At 34.3% G+C, this 22,057-nt stretch overlaps 2 protein-coding genes across 3 annotated transcripts; one reads left to right on the top strand and one right to left on the bottom strand.

Moving 5' to 3' along the window:
- The first annotated feature begins 1,847 nt into the window (after window positions 1–1,847).
- LOC130441793 (aromatic-L-amino-acid decarboxylase-like) lies at window positions 1,848–15,458 on the top strand. Of its 2 annotated transcripts, XM_056775583.1 has the most exons (8): window positions 1,848–2,049; window positions 5,070–5,151; window positions 7,975–8,095; window positions 8,157–8,270; window positions 10,770–11,019; window positions 11,537–11,685; window positions 11,940–12,079; window positions 12,128–15,458. In XM_056775583.1, the coding sequence occupies exons 2-8, from the start codon at window positions 5,072–5,074 to the stop codon at window positions 12,705–12,707; spliced, it is 1,434 nt and encodes a 477-aa protein (XP_056631561.1). In that variant the 5' UTR covers window positions 1,848–2,049; window positions 5,070–5,071; the 3' UTR covers window positions 12,708–15,458. The 2 variants fall into 2 exon arrangements, with proteins under 2 accessions (XP_056631561.1, XP_056631560.1); XM_056775582.1 differs by lacking the exon at window positions 1,848–2,049 and having other exon boundaries at window positions 5,060–5,151; window positions 12,128–15,452.
- Window positions 15,459–15,466: 8 nt separating this feature from the next.
- Window positions 15,467–21,363, bottom strand: LOC130441788 (spermine oxidase). The gene is made up of 7 exons (XM_056775576.1): window positions 21,308–21,363; window positions 21,022–21,210; window positions 20,504–20,808; window positions 20,240–20,422; window positions 16,196–16,459; window positions 15,696–16,136; window positions 15,467–15,594 (listed from the first exon to the last, which is right to left on the bottom strand). The coding sequence occupies exons 1-7, from the start codon at window positions 21,361–21,363 to the stop codon at window positions 15,467–15,469; spliced, it is 1,566 nt and encodes a 521-aa protein (XP_056631554.1).
- Between the last annotated feature and the right edge of the window lie 694 nt (window positions 21,364–22,057).

The raw sequence follows: 22,057 nt of genomic DNA, 5'->3' as shown, positions 1-22,057 counted from the left end.
TTGCCTGTACTAAAATGGGTTGTACAACAGTTCAAACTCTTTAATCTTTTTAACTGTGCTATTTATTCTTTTTAAAAAATCCAAACAACAAAAAACTCTACTTTTTATTAAAGTTTGACATTGTCAACTAGAATTTGTAGTCACTATTGATAGTGTAATTTGATACATTATTTATTTTGTTTCTCTGAAATGGTTTACTCTTTGCAAGAAAGAATTGAAATTGTAGGTTTATACTACCAAAATAATAATTGTGCAAGAGCTGCTGCTAGAAAATTTAACGAATTACATGACGGAAGACATGCAACTCATAAGTATGTAATTCAACTGATGGAGAAATTTACCACAACAGGGTCTGTTTGCAATAAAGTGCATAAGCGAGAGGGATTCGTAAATAACGAAGCAATCCAAGTGGCAATTTTAGGGCAAGTCAGCTTAGAGGCTCAACAACCCCAATCGTTGTCAACAATAAGTAGAGCGATCGGTGTTTCATCTTCTACAGTTTTCCGAGTTCTAAATAAATTCAAGTACCACCCATACAAAGTTAAGTTGGTGCACGAGTTGAATGAAGATGATTTTGATCGTCGTCTAGAGTTTTGCGAATCAATGACGCAAATTATCAATAACAATCCACAATTGTTAAACAATATTTGCTTTTCTGATGAATGCTCATGGTCATTAAATGGCTTAGTAAGTAGGCATAATTGTAGATATTGGGCTGAAAGTGATCCACATATTATGCGTGAATTCCATACACAACATCCCCAAAAGTTAAACGTTTGGTGTGATATCCTAGGTGACCACATTGTCGGACCTTTCTTCATCAACGGAAATTTAAATGGTGAATCATATCTTGAGTTAGTCAGGGAAGGGGTTGACCCACGTATTACAACAATAATAGAAAATGATGATAACCTTTCCGAAGATTTACTGGTATTTCAACAAGACGGAGCTCCCCCACACTATGCTATGCCTGTCCGACAATTTTTAACGAAACATTCCCCGCTCGTTGGATAGGTAGAAGGGGGCAGATGATGGAGTGGCCACCTAGGTCACCGGATTTAACACCCCTAGACTTCTTTTTATGGGGGTATTTAAAAACAAAAGTTTATGCTACCCAAGCAGAATCTCTGCATGATTTACGAGAGAGGATAGAAAATGAATGTCGACAATTCAATCCAGCCGTATTAAGCAATGTCAGAGAGGCATTTCAAAATAGATTATACCATTGTATGGAAGTGAATGGTACTCATTTTGAACACTTATTGTAACTTCATAATAAATAGCACAGTTAAAAAGATTAAAGAGTTTGAACTGTTGTACAACCAGCTCAAAGAGGAGTATCCAAATTTTACATAAAAAATATGAAAAGTAATTTAAACAAATTAAGGGGATGCTGCTATTGGTGAGGGGGTGGCTTTTCCAGTAAGTTTAAATAAGCCATAATGCTTGCCCCTTCCAACATAAATTGACGTGTTTTTGGATTTTTTCTAAATACCAGTATTACAAAAGTTATTAAAGGTGGATACTTTTATCTGAAAAGCACTGTATAAAAAATTTGAACAAATTTGATTGTTGAGAATTTTTTGACCAATTTACATAGGTCGAAACATTATATTTAAAAGCATAATTTAATAATTTTTGTGTTTTTAATCATTAATAACGAAAAATAATAACATCTAATCTAAATCTAATTAATAGATTCATTATACTGAAAAAAAAATTATTTAAATATGTATAGTAAACATATTTATGAATATAAAATAAATATATTCTTGGAAAGTACGAAACCATCGTGAATTTAATACTATCATGAGTTTCTAATCCATTGACGGATTTCCCAATGGACCAGTACAGATTGAAAACGTTGATTTGGTGATCAATAGCGATTGGCCCCACTCTTCACGTTATACCGTCAGGTTTAAAGCTCTCGCGGACGGCTGGAGGACTTCTGTTTTGGTGCGAAACGCGGCAAATTCAGGGGTAGTGTACAAATTTCGAAAAAGTGAATTATCAGTGATTATTAATTTGGATAACGCTATACAAACTAAAGTATGTATATAAGTGTTTAAATACATTTTTTGTTATTCATTTATAATAAAATAGAATATAAATTACTTAATTCTCGATAATTTCGAAATTATTTTTACGAGAAACTTGATTTGTATAGACATACAAACTTAAAAGACGTTCTAGATAATAATAGAAATAATTCAGCTCAAATATAATATTTTTCATTATATAAAAACTTCATCTCAATTATCACTTGATAATTTTTCATTTTCGTTTGGATTGACTTACAAAGCCTTATCAAAATATTATTTATCAAACCTTTTGATATGTTTGTGCTTCTAAATGTCGTTCATTTCAAGTATCTTCTGTTTTTGAATTAGTTTCTTTCAACAATTTTTGAACGACAGATAAAAATTGATGTTCCGATTGATTTAAGTCTTCATTATAATATTTTGATACCAAAATAATTAAATCGAGAATGTAAAACAATAACTCTCAGTCGTTAGGTTCAGATTACCATAAATCAAAATATCCTGTGGCTAATGCACTTACCTCACACACCCGAGTCCTTGGAATACTGAAGATCAATGGAATGCAGCGACGACCTTCACCACAGAAATCCTCTAGAAGCAATCTTCCTAAACTCATGCATAGGAGATTTGTTCTTGTTCATCGACGCCGACGAAAAACATTCTGAACCTCCAAACAACCAACATCGATAAGGAGATGCGAGATGCGATTTTTGCGGTGGATTACAGGCCGTAGAGATATAAATGGAGTAGTTTTTGGTGCTGCACACTTGTCAACACTGGTTAGCAGAATATCTGATAGATTTTTTCCATCCACACTTTTGTACTTTTGTATTTATCGTCAAAAGAAGCTCGTCGATGTCTGCTTGGGGTAGCTAGGTTTAAAAAACTTTTACTCCATGTATTAGACAGTTTCCTCTCCGTAATATCTTACATATTTTGATGATATTTAGAGCTGATAACTAGAGTGACAAAAGAAACACATTACACCAGTTTCTTTCATAGTTTGGACGCGAGTTTCTTGCTAAAGAAGAACCTGTACATGCCCATTTAGGAGATGCAATACAGTAGTTTCCAGGACATGGATTGTTTCAAATGAACACAAGCTATGATCGAATACAATAGGAAATAACAGCAAACATAGCAAAGTCACAGAAGCGTTGGAGGAAGTTGTTACTTGTGATAATTTATCTTCTGCCATAAATGCAGGATTCTCTATAAATAACTTGTACTTTGTAATATATCCTTGGGGTCCTCTACTATAATTATATTTCCATAATATCGCTAGAAAATATTTTGTTTATATCAGAAAAATTTCGTTTATTCAAACAATAATTTAATTTTAAATCTAGTTTTCCAAGGACTTTATAATGAATGGTAAGTATAAAGCAATAAATATTTGTAGAGTTTGATCAATATGCTTACTTAATTTTTTTATTAAACATGAAAATATCCTTTGATTTTGTACACAAAATATATCCAGTCAGTGTCCACAAAAAGTACTAAAAGACATGTGATATTGTTGTATAGTACCCTCAAGAAGTTTGTAATAAAAATATTGAAGTATACCCTTCCTAATATCAATTGCGAGCTTTCGAAGAACAATTTATTAACCATCCATGTCCACGTCCATTTTTGAAAAGATATAATTATGATTTGGATAGGAATATGTATTAATGGCCTTAGTGAGTTGATGTATCTGAAGGAAATATTAAAGGAGATGTATATTAAGATGAATTGGTGGATATTTATAGATATTAAGTTAATTTTCATCGATAAAAATGCGCGAGTACATCGAACTATCGTAGTTTTAGAAGTAATATAAAATCAAGTTTTTTTCATCTACCAAATCCAACCAAATAGCCCGATATCACTAAATGTTTAAGGACAGATGTAACAGCGTCGACGCGGTCTTTCCAAATTTTCGATAATCACATTTGAATTCACTGTACACTTCACCTTGGTTACAAACCAAACTAAACTGTTAAGAATACAAACAACTTGGACCTGCTTATTAAACAAATAAACCCACAATCGTATTTTCTTGCATCTTTAATGCACAGGGTTTCTGGCCTGTCCAAACTTTTTAATGTACAGTTTATGGTTATAAACTAACCAATAAAACTAAGTTGAGGAATTTCAGGAACCGTTGATGATAATCATGCTGAACACACTGTTTACACTACCACTCACAATTACACTATTTAACTTCAGTTTCTGAACATGATAACTTGGTTATCGACACGCGCCATTCTTTATTTCGTGCTCGTGTTTTTGTTGTTTCAACTCCGGAAATAGTGACCAAAATCAACCAAATTCTGCGTCCAGATCGTGGAATGAGCATCCGGATGATTGCCGAGGTTGTAAACGCCGATAAAGAAACGGTTAGAAAAATTTTACACCATGAATTACTCTTGACGAAGTCTGTGCGAAATTGGTGGCAAAAAATCTGATTCCTGACCAAAAGCTCTTGCGTCAACGAGTCTGGGTTTCCTTGAAAGATTAGAAAAAGATCTGCTTTGAAAAGGACGCCATTTGAGTCGATGGAAGCGGTAAAGCTACAAACTGTAGAGCTTCTAAATACCCTCACCAAAGAAGACTTCCATCACTGCTTGGATCAATAGAAAAAACGTATGAAAAGGCAAGGGGTGGGAAGTATATTTAAATTTTTAATTAGGTTCATATCATGCGATATCCTTCAATGTCTCCCTAGAATTTTTTCCTTTGTCTTTTTTGGTCCTGAGACTTTTTATTATTGTTATTAGTACTTTTAGTTTCTTCTGTTTTTATTGTATCAGCAAACTTATAATGATTTTATTTTCTTCAAATAGTTTTATAATTCTCTTTTTAACACTATATTTTTATATAAATTTTTATTTATCTTTCACTCAATTTTATTCTAAGTCTTATACGTTCATTAAAAATGATGTTGCGAGAAAACTATTATAATTTCGATTCGTGACATTTAGCGAGATAATTGGATTGCAAATGAACTTCCAAATGAAATTAAATCAATTTCTATGCTTGTAGAAATGGAAGCTAATCAGTTTAGGGAGTTCGGAAAGGAGATGATTGACTATGTCGCAAACTACCTCGAGAATATAAGAGATCGGTAAGTCTAATTTCAACAGAGCTGACTGATTTATATTTGGATGATTTTACATTATTATATATATACTTAAGTTTTTAATACGTCAAATCTGACATTTCCATAATAGGGTTTCGCATTTCAAAGAAAGAGTGCCATTTGATTTGTTTACAGAGATACTCGAAACATTTATTTTCGATAAAAAATGGAATTAAATCGATTGCGATGTATTTCTATGTGGATGAAACTTGTCTGTCTGTTAATAAACTCGCTTCGACTTTTGGTGATGAAACACCATCCAGAGCTACCGTTTTTTGCCGATTTTCCGAATTTAATAGTGTTGGCACTTCGCTGCAAAATGAATTTCTTCCAACATCGGTTGTTGTTACAGAAAAAATCGATGCTACGCATAAACTGATATTGCAATATCATCAGGTGACATACCTTTAGATTGAGGCATACTTAGGCAGTAGTTGAGAATATTTTAAATAACAATAAAGGCAGCAATCGTTCTATTTCCAGTTTAATTTCATCCCAAACATCCTTCTTAAGTTTATATGATTTTTTTCTCCTCGTCCTTCATTTCAAAATATCTATAATTCGAATATTAGTATACAAAGACATAATCTGGGATTTTTATTACTTTATTTCAGATTTTCTTTTCAATTTTGCTTATATTATTGGTCTGTTTGTGAGTGAATCCTCATTATCGCGATTTTTATTTGAATTTTTAGGATTTTTTCCCTGTAATTCTGCGTTTAAACGGCCATGTAATTCAAGGACCCTGTGACTGTTTTGGTCTCCTCTAGGTAGTGAAATTAGATCACCGATCGTGCCCAAAATTTCATGCTGTAGATCTTTTGAAATGCTTATTATCTCAACTAAAACGGAGGGTTGTTTATACAAGATTGCGAATTTTAAATATACGTTATCATTTGTGAAAGGCGTTTTCAGATTATCTGGATGTGACACATCAAAAATCCGCGTGACACCACGTTGAATCTCGTTAAATCAATTGCATACATTGCAACATTGCAACAAAATCTGGCAACGTGTCTTATACTTGCTTTATATTGATTTGACCTTACAGGTTAAGTAACCGAAATATCAGTAACTTCATCTTTGTTTATTACAATTTTTCAATGTCATATCTTAACGGTAACAAATTTCTAAATTTAATAAACTAGCAATTTATTATTGTTGCTATTATTGCACGTGTAATTATCTACCGGATATAATATTATCCAATCATTTATATGTATCACACCTTGACCATTTTAATTGTCATTGAACGGTTAATTTTAAAATCGATGTTGGGGTCTTTGGTATAAAAAAAGTAAAAGTATTTATGGGTGTACCACATGATATAGTAAAATTTTATTCAAAAATTACCATAATTGTACAAGGTATCGATAAAAGTTTTTACATACGCTCACCACAGATTCCCAAAGTGGTAAAGTTCTTCCAGTATCAATTGCAGAAGACAGTTATACAAGGATCAGTCAATATTTCATAAATACGCACGGTACTCATACCAAATACTGTTTACTCCCCGTATAAAATTCGGTAAATCGTCAGTCCACGTGGACTCATCATCTTCATTGTTTACCAATGAAAACATCGAATCGTTAACATAAATGCATTTCTATTGGCAAACAAATAATTTCTTACTGTTTTTGTCTAAAGTTAGAGAAAATTTATTATATGTACAAGGTGTACAAAGAGCAGGTTCATACTCTTCTTACACTACCTCCTTACTATCGCATATTTAACCCTATAGAGTTAATGTGGACGAAAGTAAAATCAGAATTACAAAAATGTAATTAGTCTCCAGAACTGAGTTCTATCAGCAAATCACCAAGAGCTTTGGAAAAACTGGGTTGAACATGTTATCAAAAAAGAAGATGTGGTATCACCCTCTTTACAACCCTTCATAATTCAATCTCTAGTTCAGAAAATTCTGACCATTATTATTTATAAACATGCCTTGGGATTGAAATGTTTCTTTTTTATTTTGTTTTATTTGCAAATAATTTATTTTCCTTTGTTAGATTTGCTTTGAAATTTCGTTTAAAAACGAATGAGGTACAAAAAGGGCTCAGTTCACGTCTGGTACCCTATTTAAACCAAACTCCCTTACAGGCAGGTACATTTTACTCGTCTATTTACGTTTTATAATTTAATATTCAGTTGTAGCAAGTTAACGAAGTATAATAATGATTTGATTTTTTTTCAAAGTTCTAAGTATTAAAAGTATTTATAAAAATAATAAATTTATAAAGTGAGGTATCTTCTCCAATGGTAGATCAAAAAAACCACTAGAGATCCACTGGAGTCTCCACAGAGGTCTGTGTGAATTTCTTTTAACGAATTTTCGGAAATGAGATAAAAATGTAACGAAAGGAAAATATTTTGAATGTTTTCTAGTTTGGGAGCTTATGTCTTATACCAAAAGAGTCCCATACAATAATTTGTTTTCTTGTACCCACCCTAGACTATTTTCTTTTTGGTTTATTGTCGATAACGGCTTCTCTTTTGTTTGAAAAATATTTGGAACGGTAAACTTTGATTTATTGACACTCCCATCCATTTGTTTAAAATTTTGAAGTTTCAAATAAAAATGACAGTTTATTACAGTTTTGTTTATTCAATATTCCACAATATTTCAAAAACGAAATAATATAAAATGCAAACTTGGCCTTCAAGATATTAAGACTTGTTTGAAAGTTGGTTTGTTTTATATAATAGCTAATTATTCAGTACTGTGATGTATTAAGGAAAAAAAAAACATAAAAAATACATTCTTATAATCCTTTCTATGCTTTTATTCTCAACAAATTATTTTAGGAGGGTTTTACCTACTGTTGAACCGGGTTATTTGAGACCGCTAATACCAGAAACAGCGCCAGAAAAACCAGAAAAATGGGAAGATATTATGAAAGATCTGGAAAGGGTTATTATGCCTGGGGTGAGTGAAAAAATATATCTCACGTTATACAAATTAATTTTTATTTATATTTATTTTATAGGTGACACATTGGCATTCACCTAGATTTCATGCTTATTATCCCACCGGCAATTCTTATCCTGCAATTGTTGCCGACATACTCAGCGGCGCAATCGCCTGCATAGGTTTCAGTTGGGTAAGTGAATCAACCTCGATATTTGCATTTTGTTTTAATTTTATTCGTTATAGTAGCAGAGGTTGTTCCACAATACAATCTAAACTTATAAACGATTTGAATTTCTAAAAGAAAAAATACAAGGCTAGCGGTCGGTTTTCAGTAATAATTAAAAACTACATTTACAAATTTAGCTTTAGTGGGCAGTAGTTTCGAGAAAAAATCTAATGAAAACATTTCTTTTATATATTTTTCAACTTTTCAGCGAACACACTTCTGAATACGTAACTTACAGTGTTTGTGAATAAGTATTTTGGTAATTTTCAACATCGCCCAATTTACCAAAGTTGCCACGAATGTACCATAGTTTTTCCATATAAATTATAGAAAATTCGGAAATGAAATTTGGTTAAAAATCATGTTTTAGATCGACACATAGTTAGTGTCGATTTAACAGATTTTTGGACTGCGTTTCCTCCAGTTTTCTCATCAAAATGACTATTGTCTATTAGCGGAAATTTCGTGTTGTAAGGAAAAATTGATTTACTGTAACTTTTTATCTGATTTCTAATCTACTTAAAACACTAAAAACGGTAAAAAATATACCCAACGGTTGTGTAATTAATCGAGATCGAATTTGCCAACGTTTGTATCTTATTTCTGTCAAGGCTGGTCGTTTCTTTGAAAGTTGAAGTGTCAGAAAAATATTTAACAGAAGGTGAACTATGAATAGAACGTTGCTTAAGTAAATATAAACAACAGGCGAAACTATTGAAATTTCTTGTAGTTTTTTTCAGTAATACAAAACAATTTAAAACATATGTTTCAATAATAAAATCTATTGTGTATTGTGTATTTTGTTTATAACAATTTTATGCATACAACGATGTTTTTTATAGTCTGTTGTTAGCGATTATTATAATAAATTCAAAATGATTCTTAAGTAAACTTATTGATTTTATTTTGAAATAGGAGGATCTAGAAACGTTCCTGATATCTTTCGAAATATAATTACTTTTCCTCGATTCATTTCATCTTAATACTGGCCCAAAAGACCTCTTCGAACTCTGTGCTTGTCCTATCCTAAAAAATTCCCTATAACTTCATTTTTCATCCCCGATTTCATTCCAAATTTGTACACTGTATTCACCATTATATTTTTTCCTTTTAATTATCTTTGTTTTACTATTTTCTTCGTCGCTTTTCTCAATTCTGATTTCATTTTTCTATTCCCCAATTTCTATATCTAATTTTGAATTTTCTTCCATCGCTTCTATATCTTTCTCATACATTTTAGCTTCGTTCCTCTTTGAATATCTTCCTTGATCTTTCTTTAAATCTTCTGTAACGTCTTGTTTCTTGCAATTTTTCATTTAATTCATTACTTTTATCGTATTTTTCATCTTTTATTATATGTTTAATATAGTTTCCCGTAGTCTTTTTCTTTTCTTTCCCTTACCTTTTTCTCATTGTATCTTCTCCCCTTCTAACTGTTCTTCTCGTCTTGTTCTCTATTCTTCTAATTTCTTCATTTGCATTTTCATTTCTTCTTTCTAATATTTCTTCTTATCTCTATCCAGTGGCATTTAAGTATCTATCTATATAAGCATTTGATTAGTATCCATTATTTCTTCAGCTTCTTCTTCTTTTTTTTTCTATTTTGAGTGCTATCACTAATCGTTCCTTTTAGTTATCTAACTTCCCTTATTATCCAATTTACACTCTTCCAATTGCCATCTCAAACAATCTTATATATGAATCTGAAGACTACTTTCCAATTTCTTTAAATCGCCTAAAATAATGTCGATCTCTATAGTAAGATAGTACACCCTGTATAATCCGCTTCCGAAATATATCTAGAGCACAACCAACGTAAGTAACGAGGTGTATAATTTTGCTCTTTATCTTTCGACTGGATTCATGGAAAGAGAACAAAGCACGTCAGAACAATCGTTATCCAGCGTTTCCCCTATAGCGAAAAAGTTAATACAGGATCGGATTAACGTACAATTGATAATAGAATATATTCAGAAAAGGTCGAATAAACGATATGAGCTGGCTCAATTCCCAAAATTTTTCAAATAATCGTGGAAAACGGGCCTACAACCGATGAAAATCTTCGTCTTTCAAATTAAAACATATAAACGTATTTGAAACCAGATCTAGGGAATAATTCCGATTGATAACTTATCAAAAAGTCCTCGTATATTCTACCATCATTTTGTGATGCATTTAAAAGTGATACAGGGGGATTTTTTTTTATATTTATACTTCAGTTCAGAGAATCGGATCGATTACTGTCCTGGTATATATATTCCTTGTCTCGTTCTCTGTATTTCAGAGACTTTTCAGCTTCTTGATCCTTTTGAAACGTTAAAAAAGACTAAATTTCACATAACTCTCTGTAAGAAAGTAAAATTTTCTTATTACTACCGGAAACTTATCTTTAACATCCCGTATAAAAAATGTCTACTCAATATTTATATTCCTGAAATGTATTATCGAATCTATTTTTTCTAGATCGCTAGTCCAGCATGTACAGAATTAGAAGTTGTTATGTTAGATTGGTTGGGAAAAATGTTAGGTCTTCCCGAAGATTTTCTAGCTTGTTCGGGAGGTAAAGGAGGCGGCGTCATTCAGGGAACGGCTAGCGAAGCCACTTTAGTAGCGCTTCTCGGCGCCAAAGCACGTACCATGGATATTATTAAAAAAGAAAATCCCGAAATGTCTGATGCGGAAATTGTCGGAAAGTTAGTTGGATATACCTCTAGTAAGTAACTTCAGAAACATTGATACTTTTAAGGATTGAGATATGGCAACACTGATATGAATATGTCAAATTTGATATTGCCAACATAAAATTTGATATTTTTAATCGTGAAAGTACCCAGAACGTGCCATTGAGGATGTTTACGGATACGTGGAACATAGATCTTGTTGAAAAATTGGAATTCGACTTTTGGTGATAAAGCACCATCTTGACCCATCGTTTTTTTTTTTGGTTTTCCAAATCCAATCGTAGTAGCACTTTGCTACAGGATGAATGTCGTCTTTCAGACTCGCTGAAGTAGCAGAAAACATCGATACTGAACTTGAACTGATATTGCAAGATTGTCATTTGATATATCGTGAAATTGAGGCTCAAATCTACTTACATACATTCTTAAGATTCCGCAACGACTATCTGTGTTTGAACTGTGCGGTTGTCACGTGCTGAAACCCACGGCACGTTTTTGTATAAGTATTAATATTAACATATTTTAAATAACTTTATATTTTGTGAATAGGTCAAAGTCATTCGTCTGTAGAGCGTGCTGGTCTTTTGGGGGGCATCAAAATGCGTGCCCTGCAACCAGATGAATACAACAAACTTACCGGACCAACTTTGGAGAAAGCCATCCAGGATGATTTGGAAGCTGGACTCATACCTTTCTACGTAAGTAACATATGATGAATATTTAAAGAATCGTTGCAAGCGTTCCAAACAAGAAGTACAGTTTTCTTTCAACCGTTTCGCAATTTTCAAAGATTGCAGAAAAGTAAAAAAGAAAACGGAAAGTTAGAGATGCATTAACACAGACACAGAAACACAGAAATAAGATTCCGATCAGTCAGACAGTGGTGACTTGACTAAAATATTTGAGCGCCGTTTTTAACAATAGATAAACACACAATCAATTTTTATTACAGGCTGTAGCAACTTTGGGCACAACATCTTCATGTACCTTCGACAGATTAGACGAAATCGGTCCCGTTTGCAACAAATATAACGTCTGGCTCCACGTCGACGCAGCGTATGCGGGATCAGCTTTCATCTGCCCGGAATACAGGTAATGAATTGATCAAATTGGCGTACTAATTTGATAGAACAATTTCAGATATCTAATGAAAGGAATCGAACGCGCTGATTCCTTCAATTTCAATCCTCACAAATGGATGTTGGTGAACTTTGATTGCTCGGCGATGTGGTTGAAAGATCCAACTTGGTTGGTGAACGCTTTCAACGTCGATCCTCTATATTTAAAACACGACCAACAAGGCTCAGCTCCCGATTATAGACACTGGCAGATACCGTTAGGAAGAAGGTTCAGATCTTTGAAATTATGGTTCGTCTTGAGGTTATATGGTATAGAAAATATCCAAGCTCACATTAGGAAACAAATAGGATTAGCACACCATTTCGAATCTTTAGTTAAAGCGGATGGTAGATTCGAAATCACGCAGGAAGTCACTATGGGATTGGTTTGTTTTAGATTGAAAGGTTCTAATGAAATCAACGAGGCTTTATTGAAACGGATCAACGGTAGAGGGCTCATACATTTGGTCCCTTCTAAAATTAAAGACACCTATTTTCTGAGGATGGTTGTTTGTTCTAGAATGACCGAAAAATCCGATATAGAAGGATCTTGGAAAGAAATCAAAGAAGCTGCCAATGAAATACTAACTAAGAAAGAATAATTTTTGGTTTTCATTTTATATTCATTTAAATTTCGTGTTGTTTGTGTGTCTATTTATATTCGATATATTCAGTTGTTATGTCAAATATTGATTTGATATTAAGGAGGTTCAAGCGTCTACTAATTAAATTTCGCGCGCTCAAACACTCAAACAATATGGCCGACTGACGCCATTTGAAAAATTTCTTACCAATCAAATTTATATAATCATATATCTATGCTTCTAAATGTTCTTAATTTTAAGTCTCTTATGTTTCAAAATTCTGATTTAATTTGTAATTAAAGGATTTAATTATGTGTTCTATAAGAACTCATGTTGAAGAAGCGAACTTTGATTTCTTTAAATTTGGATCGATAGCTTATATAAAGAAGGTTAACATTGGATTCGTCTTATTCTACACTATCAAAAAACAGATATTTTTCATAAATTTCGCGCGGAGCCCCCTTAATATACTTCAAGGAACGAATTATTCAAAAATGTCGAAAGATGTGAAAAAATAGTATCGGTTTTGTATATTCAAACATTAAAAACTTGATATTATTTTGATTTTTAACCTAAGTGTTTTAACAAAAGTAATGTGGAAGGAAATGTATTTTTTTAAGGTTAGGTTTGAAGATGGCTCTCGTTTTACTTTATATTTTGACCGTAGAGGGAAATTCACGTATATTGGTAACTATTAACTTTTCAATGGAATGAACGCATTTGTTGTCTACGCATTCCTTGTTTTTGAGAGCCAAAACAAAAATCAAAACCAAATTCCCACAGGAAATAATCGACAGGTTAATTCTGACAGGCTTTCGTAACCGTCGTCCATTATTTGTATGTTCTGTTGTACTGGGCATCTTCAGAAATTAGAATCAGTCGAAAAAACAAGCAAATTTTGAAGATACCAAGCATACAATTTGGTGAAACGTTAGATAGCAACAGTTATTTGTCCATTTCTCTTAAGCTTTTGATTTTGAAAATATTCATTTCAATTAATAATTTTGAATACGTTTCGAACTCCAGATCGATAACTCTTTGATGTGCGTGAAATATCTATGTGAATGATTTTTTTTTCAAAATCATTGGAAACAAAAATAAGTAATAAAAAAATAATTACGACCGGTAGATAATGGGACTAATTAGTTTATGGGATACTCGAAGGTCGATAATGATTAGTACATGCTGTAATTTGATGCAATAAGTTTCTTGTTGAAAAACAAACAACAAACTTTAAACAAGTCAAAAAGTCTTCGCGAGAAAATAAAAAAAGAAAAATATCAATAATTTCATTTATTTAATAATTTTGTCTCATCAATTCTTGATAATTATTATAATAGTTGGTTTATGAAATAAAAATTGATCTTATAAATATGATTTGACGTCCATTGACGCCGATTGACGACTAGTATGGTTTGAGGTTGATCGATGTTTATTGCACGGTCTTGTCGATGTCGATTCACGCCAATTCATGTCATTTGAGATTATTTCGCTGAAGGGATCACATTTTGGTGGTGCTGTACTGACAAACGTACTGTTTGTTTTTGTAAAAAATATATCTGGTTTTTAAATAACTAGTTTTTTTCTCGTGAGGAAAACCACGTGTGACGAAAAACATATTTCTCGTTAAATTGAAAAAATCTCCGACTGAGTGATATAAATTGTTGCAAGAGGCCTATGGGGCCTATTCTCTATCTCGTGAGCTTGTTTTTGAGCGGTGTAAGTGCTTTAGTGATGACCAATAGAGCAAATCAAAATTCAAAGCGATCGTTTTTTTCGAAATTAACGTTATCTTGATAACTGAATGGGCTCCAGAGGGTCAACTAGACTTACTATTTGGCGATACTGCGATAAAAAGTTAGTAAAAAACGGCCCAACTCGTGGATTTTGCACCAGGACAACGCACGTGCCCATAACGCGCTATCTGTGCTCGAGCACTCGCCGTATTCACCAGATTTGGCACCGTGAGACTGTTATTTGTTTTCGTTGACAAAATCTGCTTCGAAAAGGATCCGATTTGGGTCGATGGAAACGGTAAAGAAAAAAACGGCATAGCTCCTAAAGGCCATCACCAAAGAAGACTTCCAGCACTGCTTTGATCAATGGAAAAAACGTATGGAGAAGTGGGCGGTGTGAGAAGAGGAGTATATTGAGGGGGAGCATTCGAATGTAGAATAATTTTTATAATAAAACCCATTTTTCGTAACTAATCCCGTTATTTAATAGCCAGACCTCGTATAGGGGCCAAATAAGTACACTATACAAAAATATGCATTTCGTATAAAAAATATAATATAAAGTACGGATATTTTTCCATAAATAAATGTCCCAATGAATAAAAAAATGTTCAAAAAAGTTGAGAAATCACCTAAATGTTTGTAGAAATTTCCCTCTGTAAATGATTCACACCAAATCATCTTCTTAATAAATATTCACTATTGTATAAGAGAAAAATATTTTAATTTGGGAACGAAATTTCATTTTACACTCGTAAATTAGTTTTCATTCGATTTGTTAATTTTTTTACAAAGTCAAAGACAAAATGAACAAGTTTTTGTAATTATTTTTATTCTTAGTTACTTTAAACAGTGTTGTATAAAATTCTTCGCGTTTAAAAACCACATATTTTGTCAAAGTCTTACAAAAACTAGATTTTTTAATATAATTTAATATATTTTATAAATTGTTACCTAAAGTATTTACAGGACGTATATAAAAGTGTTGTTAAATATCGTATACAATAAAGCAAAAGTTAAAAACAACAACCAATCGTAGTTTTAGTTACATTCGCCAGGAGGAGGTCCGCCATATTGTTTGGTAAGTTGTATCACCCTCTCCGCTTCCCTTATACCGCTCAATCTAGCTCCGTGAACGGTTGAATGGTGTCCGGCGCACGTTGCTTCACCTACAAAATCAAAAATCTAAATACAACTCACGTTTTTTATTTAGTCTCCTAAACAAACGTTATAATCGGTGGTACCTACTGAAAATTATCATTCTTTTTACCTGCGAAAAGTAAAATCGGCGGTACGGGATCACATGTACCTGGTACGGGACTACTTAGATCACACTGATGCCCTATATTCGATTTCAAATTCATATAACTTTTAGCACCGCAGAAATACGGATCAGAAGACCATTTGGATCTCAAAATAGTCGAGGGATAAGGTAAAGAAGCGTCACCGGTAAATTTTCTGAGTAATTTCGTTATTCCTTCGGCGACTTCTTCGTCTGTAGCATGTTCCATTACAACAGCTTCCGGTCCGCTGATGTAAGCGCAAAGTACGTGTTTGCTACCTTCGACTTCTTCTATGACGCTTATACCTTTCGTCCAATCAGTTCGATGGGCTAGTTCGTTTTGAGACCACGCGAATTTAATAGTACCGTTCGACCATACCCAAAACGGCCGATCGTAATCCAAGAATATCTTATCAACGTTACCATAACCTTAAAAAAATATTAAAACGATTTAAAAGAATATCCAAAACGGGATGTTAATACTATACCAAGCGAATGAATAGCGTCTATTTTAGGTGACGGTAGAGCCGGACAAAATAATTTTTCTCCGTGTTCTTTCAATACTCCCAACGAAACGGTAATTATGACATAGTCTGCGCAAAATTCTTCGCTATCACAACATTGAACAATCGCTCTAGGTCCTTTATTTCTTCCTTGGACCGCTCCCCATCTGATTAGACCCACTGGTTTGTTGAATTTCAAACAACATTCGGGGAGATCTTTTAACAAAGGACTCAATACTCCGACGAATCCTAAAATGATAATGGTCAACGAAATCGGTCACTGTAATAAAAATTTCGTAACCACCACCATGTTTCTTAAACTATAAAACAATCAACGATAGGAATTGGTTAATTGTTACTATTGATAGTAATTTTATATTGTTTTTTATTACTATTAAACTTTTTTTCCATCTTCTCCGGCTTTCTCCCTTTGCCTTTTTTAGCTTCTATAGTTCTCTCACATTCCACTACTCCACTGTCCACCTCTACATCGTATGTCCAATCTACGTTTTTCTTCTTGTTGTTGATTGTCTTCTACACCATCACTCCGGAGGCTCCCATTTTAGTTTTCGTTTTGGCTACTTGGGATTCTATGGACGTGACCATACGATTACAGAACTTTATCTTCTTATTTTATCATTTTATCATGGTTTGCAAACATAGCGTGAGTGAGTGAACGAAAAATACAATGCACTTCCAATATTTGGCTGTATTCCTATGATTTCAGAGGAATGTTGGAAAATTTAGAGACATTATCATACATAATGATCTTTTCCCTTGACCTCGACTTTAAAAATGGAACGAAAGTCATTTTTCTATTACATCAGAAATCAGTTGAAATAAGAATTTGATAAATTGCACACTGGAGTAACTGGTCTGGCGAAAATCTGGACGCAGACTACAGGAGACAGAGGATTAGACACCAAATAATGAAGCCAATCGATTCAGGGATAGCTGCAGGATGAATTGTTTAGCTGGAGCAGACCTCAAACTGGTCCAGTGTCCAATTATGTTGATCGACAATGATAACATAGCGTCTGTGTCTTTTGATAATAAGAGCTTGGGGGCTCAAATTATCGACAGTAAACAGAGGATGAGACACCAAATAAGGAAGCCAATCGATTCAGGGATAGCTGCAGGATGAATTGTTTAGCTGGAGCAGACCTCAAACTGGTCCAGTGTCCAATTATTTTGATCGACAATATGAAACATCGCGTCTGTGTCTTTTGATAATAAGAGCTTGGAGGCTCAAATTACCGACAGTAAACAGAGGATGAGACACCAAATAATGAAGCCAATCTATTCAGGGATAGCTGCAGGATGAATTGTTTAGCTGGAGCAGACCTCAAACTGGTCCAGTGTCCAATTATGTTGATCGACAATGATAACATAGCGTCTGTGTCTTTTGATAATAAGAGCTTGGAGGCTCAAATTACCGACAGTAAACAGAGGATGAAACACCAAATAAGGAAGCCAATCGATTCAGGGATAGCTGCAGGATGAATTGTTTAGCTGGAGCAGACCTCAAACTGGTCCAGTGTCCAATTATGTTGATCGACAATGATAACATAGCGTCTGTGTCTTTTGATAATAAGAGCTTGGAGGCTCAAATTACCGACAGTAAACAGAGGATGAAACACCAAATAAGGAAGCCAATCGATTCAGGGATAGCTGCAGGATGAATTGTTTAGCTGGAGCAGACCTCAAACTGGTCCAGTGTCCAATTATGTTGATCGACAATGATAACATAGCGTCTGTGTCTTTTGATAATAAGAGCTTGGGGGCTCAAATTACCGACAGTAAACAGAGGATGAGACACCAAATAATGAAGCCAATCTATTCAGGGATAGCTGCAGGATGAATTGTTTAGCTGGAGCAGACCTCAAACTGGTCCAGTGTCCAATTATGTTGATCGACAATGATAACATAGCGTCTGTGTCTTTTGATAATAAGAGCTTGGAGGCTCAAATTACCGACAGTAAACAGAGGATGAAACACCAAATAAGGAAGCCAATCGATTCAGGGATAGCTGCAGGATGAATTGTTTAGCTGGAGCAGACCTCAAACTGGTCCAGTGTCCAATTATGTTGATCGACAATGATAACATAGCGTCTGTGTCTTTTGATAATAAGAGCTTGGAGGCTCAAATTACCGACAGTAAACAGAGGATGAAACACCAAATAAGGAAGCCAATCGATTCAGGGATAGCTGCAGGATGAATTGTTTAGCTGGAGCAGACCTCAAACTGGTCCAGTGTCCAATTATGTTGATCGACAATGATAACATAGCGTCTGTGTCTTTTGATAATAAGAGCTTGGGGGCTCAAATTACCGACAGTAAACAGAGGATGAGACACCAAATAATGAAGCCAATCTATTCAGGGATAGCTGCAGGATGAATTGTTTAGCTGGAGCAGACCTCAAACTGGTCCAGTGTCCAATTATGTTGATCGACAATGATAACATAGCGTCTGTGTCTTTTGATAATAAGAGCTTGGGGGCTCAAATTACCGACAGTAAACAGAGGATGAGACACCAAATAATGAAGCCAATCTATTCAGGGATAGCTGCAGGATGAATTGTTTAGCTGGAGCAGACCTCAAACTGGTCCAGTGTCCAATTATGTTGATCGACAATGATAACATAGCGTCTGTGTCTTTTGATAATAAGAGCTTGGAGGCTCAAATTACCGACAGTAAACAGAGGATGAAACACCAAATAAGGAAGCCAATCGATTCAGGGATAGCTGCAGGATGAATTGTTTAGCTGGAGCAGACCTCAAACTGGTCCAATGTCCAATTATGTTGATCGACAATGATAACATAGCGTCTGTGTCTTTTGATAATAAGAGCTTGGAGGCTCAAATTACCGACAGTAAACAGAGGATGAAACACCAAATAAGGAAGCCAATCGATTCAGGGATAGCTGCAGGATGAATTGTTTAGCTGGAGCAGACCTCAAACTGGTCCAGTGTCCAATTATGTTGATCGACAATGATAACATAGCGTCTGTGTCTTTTGATAATAAGAGCTTGGGGGCTCAAATTACCGACAGTAAACAGAGGATGAGACACCAAATAATGAAGCCAATCTATTCAGGGATAGCTGCAGGATGAATTGTTTAGCTGGAGCAGACCTCAAACTGGTCCAATGTCCAATTATGTTGATCGACAATGATAACATAGCGTCTGTGTCTTTTGATAATAAGAGCTTGGAGGCTCAAATTACCGACAGTAAACAGAGGATGAAACACCAAATAAGGAAGCCAATCGATTCAGGGATAGCTGCAGGATGAATTGTTTAGCTGGAGCAGACCTCAAACTGGTCCAGTGTCCAATTATTTTGATCGACAATATGAAACATCGCGTCTGTGTCTTTTGATAATAAGAGCTTGGGGGCTCAAATTACCGACAGTAAACAGAGGATGAGACACCAAATAATGAAGCCAATCTATTCAGGGATAGCTGCAGGATGAATTGTTTAGCTGGAGCAGACCTCAAACTGGTCCAATGTCCAATTATGTTGATCGACAATGATAACATAGCGTCTGTGTCTTTTGATAATAAGAGCTTGGGGGCTCAAATTACCGACAGTAAACAGAGGATGAGACACCAAATAAGGAAGCCAATCGATTCAGGGATAGCTGCAGGATGAATTGTTTAGCTGGAGCAGACCTCAAACTGGTCCAATGTCCAATTATTTTGATCGACAATATGAAACATCGCGTCTGTGTCTTTTGATAATAAGAGCTTGGAGGCTCAAATTACCGACAATAAACAGAGGATGAGACACCAAATAATGAAGCCAATCGATTCAGGGATAGCTGCAGAGTGTGTCCTAATACTTTCAACGAAGCTGGTTCGATTTCAGAAACAAGTTGTGGTTCTTTAATTATCTTTTTGTTTGTTCGCATAAGAGGGTTTAAATAAATTTTTTCTTCGATTCAAATGTGATTTTTGGAAATATAAGAAACAGCTGGAAATGTCAGTATTTAATAAGAGATTATACGATAAATGAATAGGTAATATTACCGAAAGGTACTCCAATTTTTCCACCAGGTATTTCAACTAAACTACCAATATTATCGGCGCTAACATTATTCAAGTCATCTCCCACTTCGTATCTCAAATTGTTAGTCAATCCATAAAGTATTCTGGAAACGTCGTAACGTTGCTGTTCCGGAAATTTTTGAATCTCCTGTTGGATCCTCAAATCTAAAAATACCAATTTGGAATGAAACTTTCTCAACTTTCTTAAGAAAACGATACAGTAAAATGATAAATTAGAGATCTTACATAAAAAATTTCTCAATGATCCGTGTTCCTTTCCGCTTCCCATGTTAAACAAACTATTAGCTTCCTGTTGTAAGGCTTTGAAAGTATGGTAGGCTACCATAGAGGTTGCGTAATCTATAGCACGTCCTTCGCTGGTACAATAAAGTCCTTTACATGGATTCACTGGATTCAAAGGCGGTTTTAACAGACCTTCTTGCGCTGCTAGATTGAAAACCGGATTGGCGACGCAAGCTCCTGAAATATTTGCACAACCCAATTCGGCGATGACATCGCCAAGCCAACAGGAATGGATCCTTCCACCAGGTCTGGAAGGAATGATAAATTGAAAATCTAGCTGCAAGTACATAACTATTAGGGTCATGACTTCACGATACAGTTCTAGGGAAACCACGAAATTACTGACGAGTGTACAAATGAGTTAAATCACTTTGTCCAAAATATTACAAAAATGAAGAATACCATCTTTCGTAATGGTAACAAAGAAACTGCATCAATTTCACACGTATTATTTCACTAACCTGTCAGTTGCTTCTAGTACAGTAAAGTTGCTGATACCACATTGAACAAGTCTTTGAGCAGCTGATAGCCCAGCTATCCCAGCACCTACGATTACCACAGATGGTTCTGGTTTACAAGGATCCACCATACATTCAGAAATGGTACAAACATGCACGTCTGGCTTGGTACATTTATTATTTTCTTTATGACTATAATTTCTTTTATTGGAATTTTTGGTGAAATTTCTGAAATTTTTTTCAAATTATAGGTGGTTTCAAATAGTTGGTATATAAGTTTCTTACGTACCTGTGATTCTTTATTAAAATTCGTGTAAGTATCGGTACCACAGCTATTGTAAACATTATTCTTCACTGGAATTTTGAAAACATGAATTCGAATGACGTTTTTGAAAGGTTGTAATGACATATTTCAACAAACGCATTGGTTGTAGATTGTAGATCTTACCTTACAAAAATCGATATTAGGTTAGATATAAACAACGTTGCCAGATTCTCAAAATAATATAGAAACTGATGAAATAGTACAAAGCAAATTTGCAGCGTGCCTTACAAATATACGAGGCTTGTCCATAAGATAAACGAATTTCTACAATAAAAAACACGTTTCCCAATTGTTTCTTTAATTCAGAAAAGAGATGGTAATCCCTTTGGGACTGAGTCTGTACTGTAAGAAAGATATGAAACAGTTTTTGTGCAAATGCTTCACATACAAATCACACAGTTCAGAACGAATGTCCAGCTGAAGAATGGACTTTGAAGATAACTCGCTGGAGTGGAAACTGGTAGAAAGAGAGCCAAGCTACACGCGAATCCCGCCTAACAGCGTCCCTAGCATCAGCAGCTCATTGGAAATTTTTTGGACAAACTAATACACACCTCGTGAATTTATCAACAAATTATCTTTTTTAATTATGTCGTTTTCGTTATAAATATTGTCTTCTGTAGCTAGAATTACAACTTAGCTTGTGTTTGAGTTGTGAAGATCCGATATTTGATTCATTGAATCGATTCTAATATTTGTTTACTTTAATAATAT

Source organism: Diorhabda sublineata, chromosome 3, assembly GCF_026230105.1.
Source record: "Diorhabda sublineata isolate icDioSubl1.1 chromosome 3, icDioSubl1.1, whole genome shotgun sequence".
Lineage (NCBI taxonomy): Eukaryota > Metazoa > Arthropoda > Insecta > Coleoptera > Chrysomelidae > Diorhabda > Diorhabda sublineata.
This window is presented reverse-complemented; position numbering and strand designations above follow the sequence as displayed.

Excerpts from the sequence above, each read along its gene's own strand:
- LOC130441788 (XM_056775576.1), bottom strand. The coding sequence starts at position 21,363 with ATGTTTACAATAGCTGTGGTACCGATACTTACACGAATTTTAATAAAG. Across the intron at positions 20,809-21,021 it reads GTACTAGAAGCAACTGACAG|ACCTGGTGGAAGGATCCATT; the intron begins GTTAGTGAAATA and ends CATTCCTTCCAG. Across the intron at positions 15,595-15,695 it reads GCCGATTTTACTTTTCGCAG|GTGAAGCAACGTGCGCCGGA; the intron begins GTAAAAAGAATG and ends TTGATTTTGTAG.
- LOC130441793 (XM_056775582.1), top strand. The coding sequence starts at position 5,060 with ATGCTTGTAGAAATGGAAGCTAATCAGTTTAGGGAGTTCGGAAAGGAG. Across the intron at positions 11,020-11,536 it reads GTTAGTTGGATATACCTCTA|GTCAAAGTCATTCGTCTGTA; the intron begins GTAAGTAACTTC and ends TTTTGTGAATAG. Across the intron at positions 11,686-11,939 it reads CTGGACTCATACCTTTCTAC|GCTGTAGCAACTTTGGGCAC; the intron begins GTAAGTAACATA and ends TTTTTATTACAG.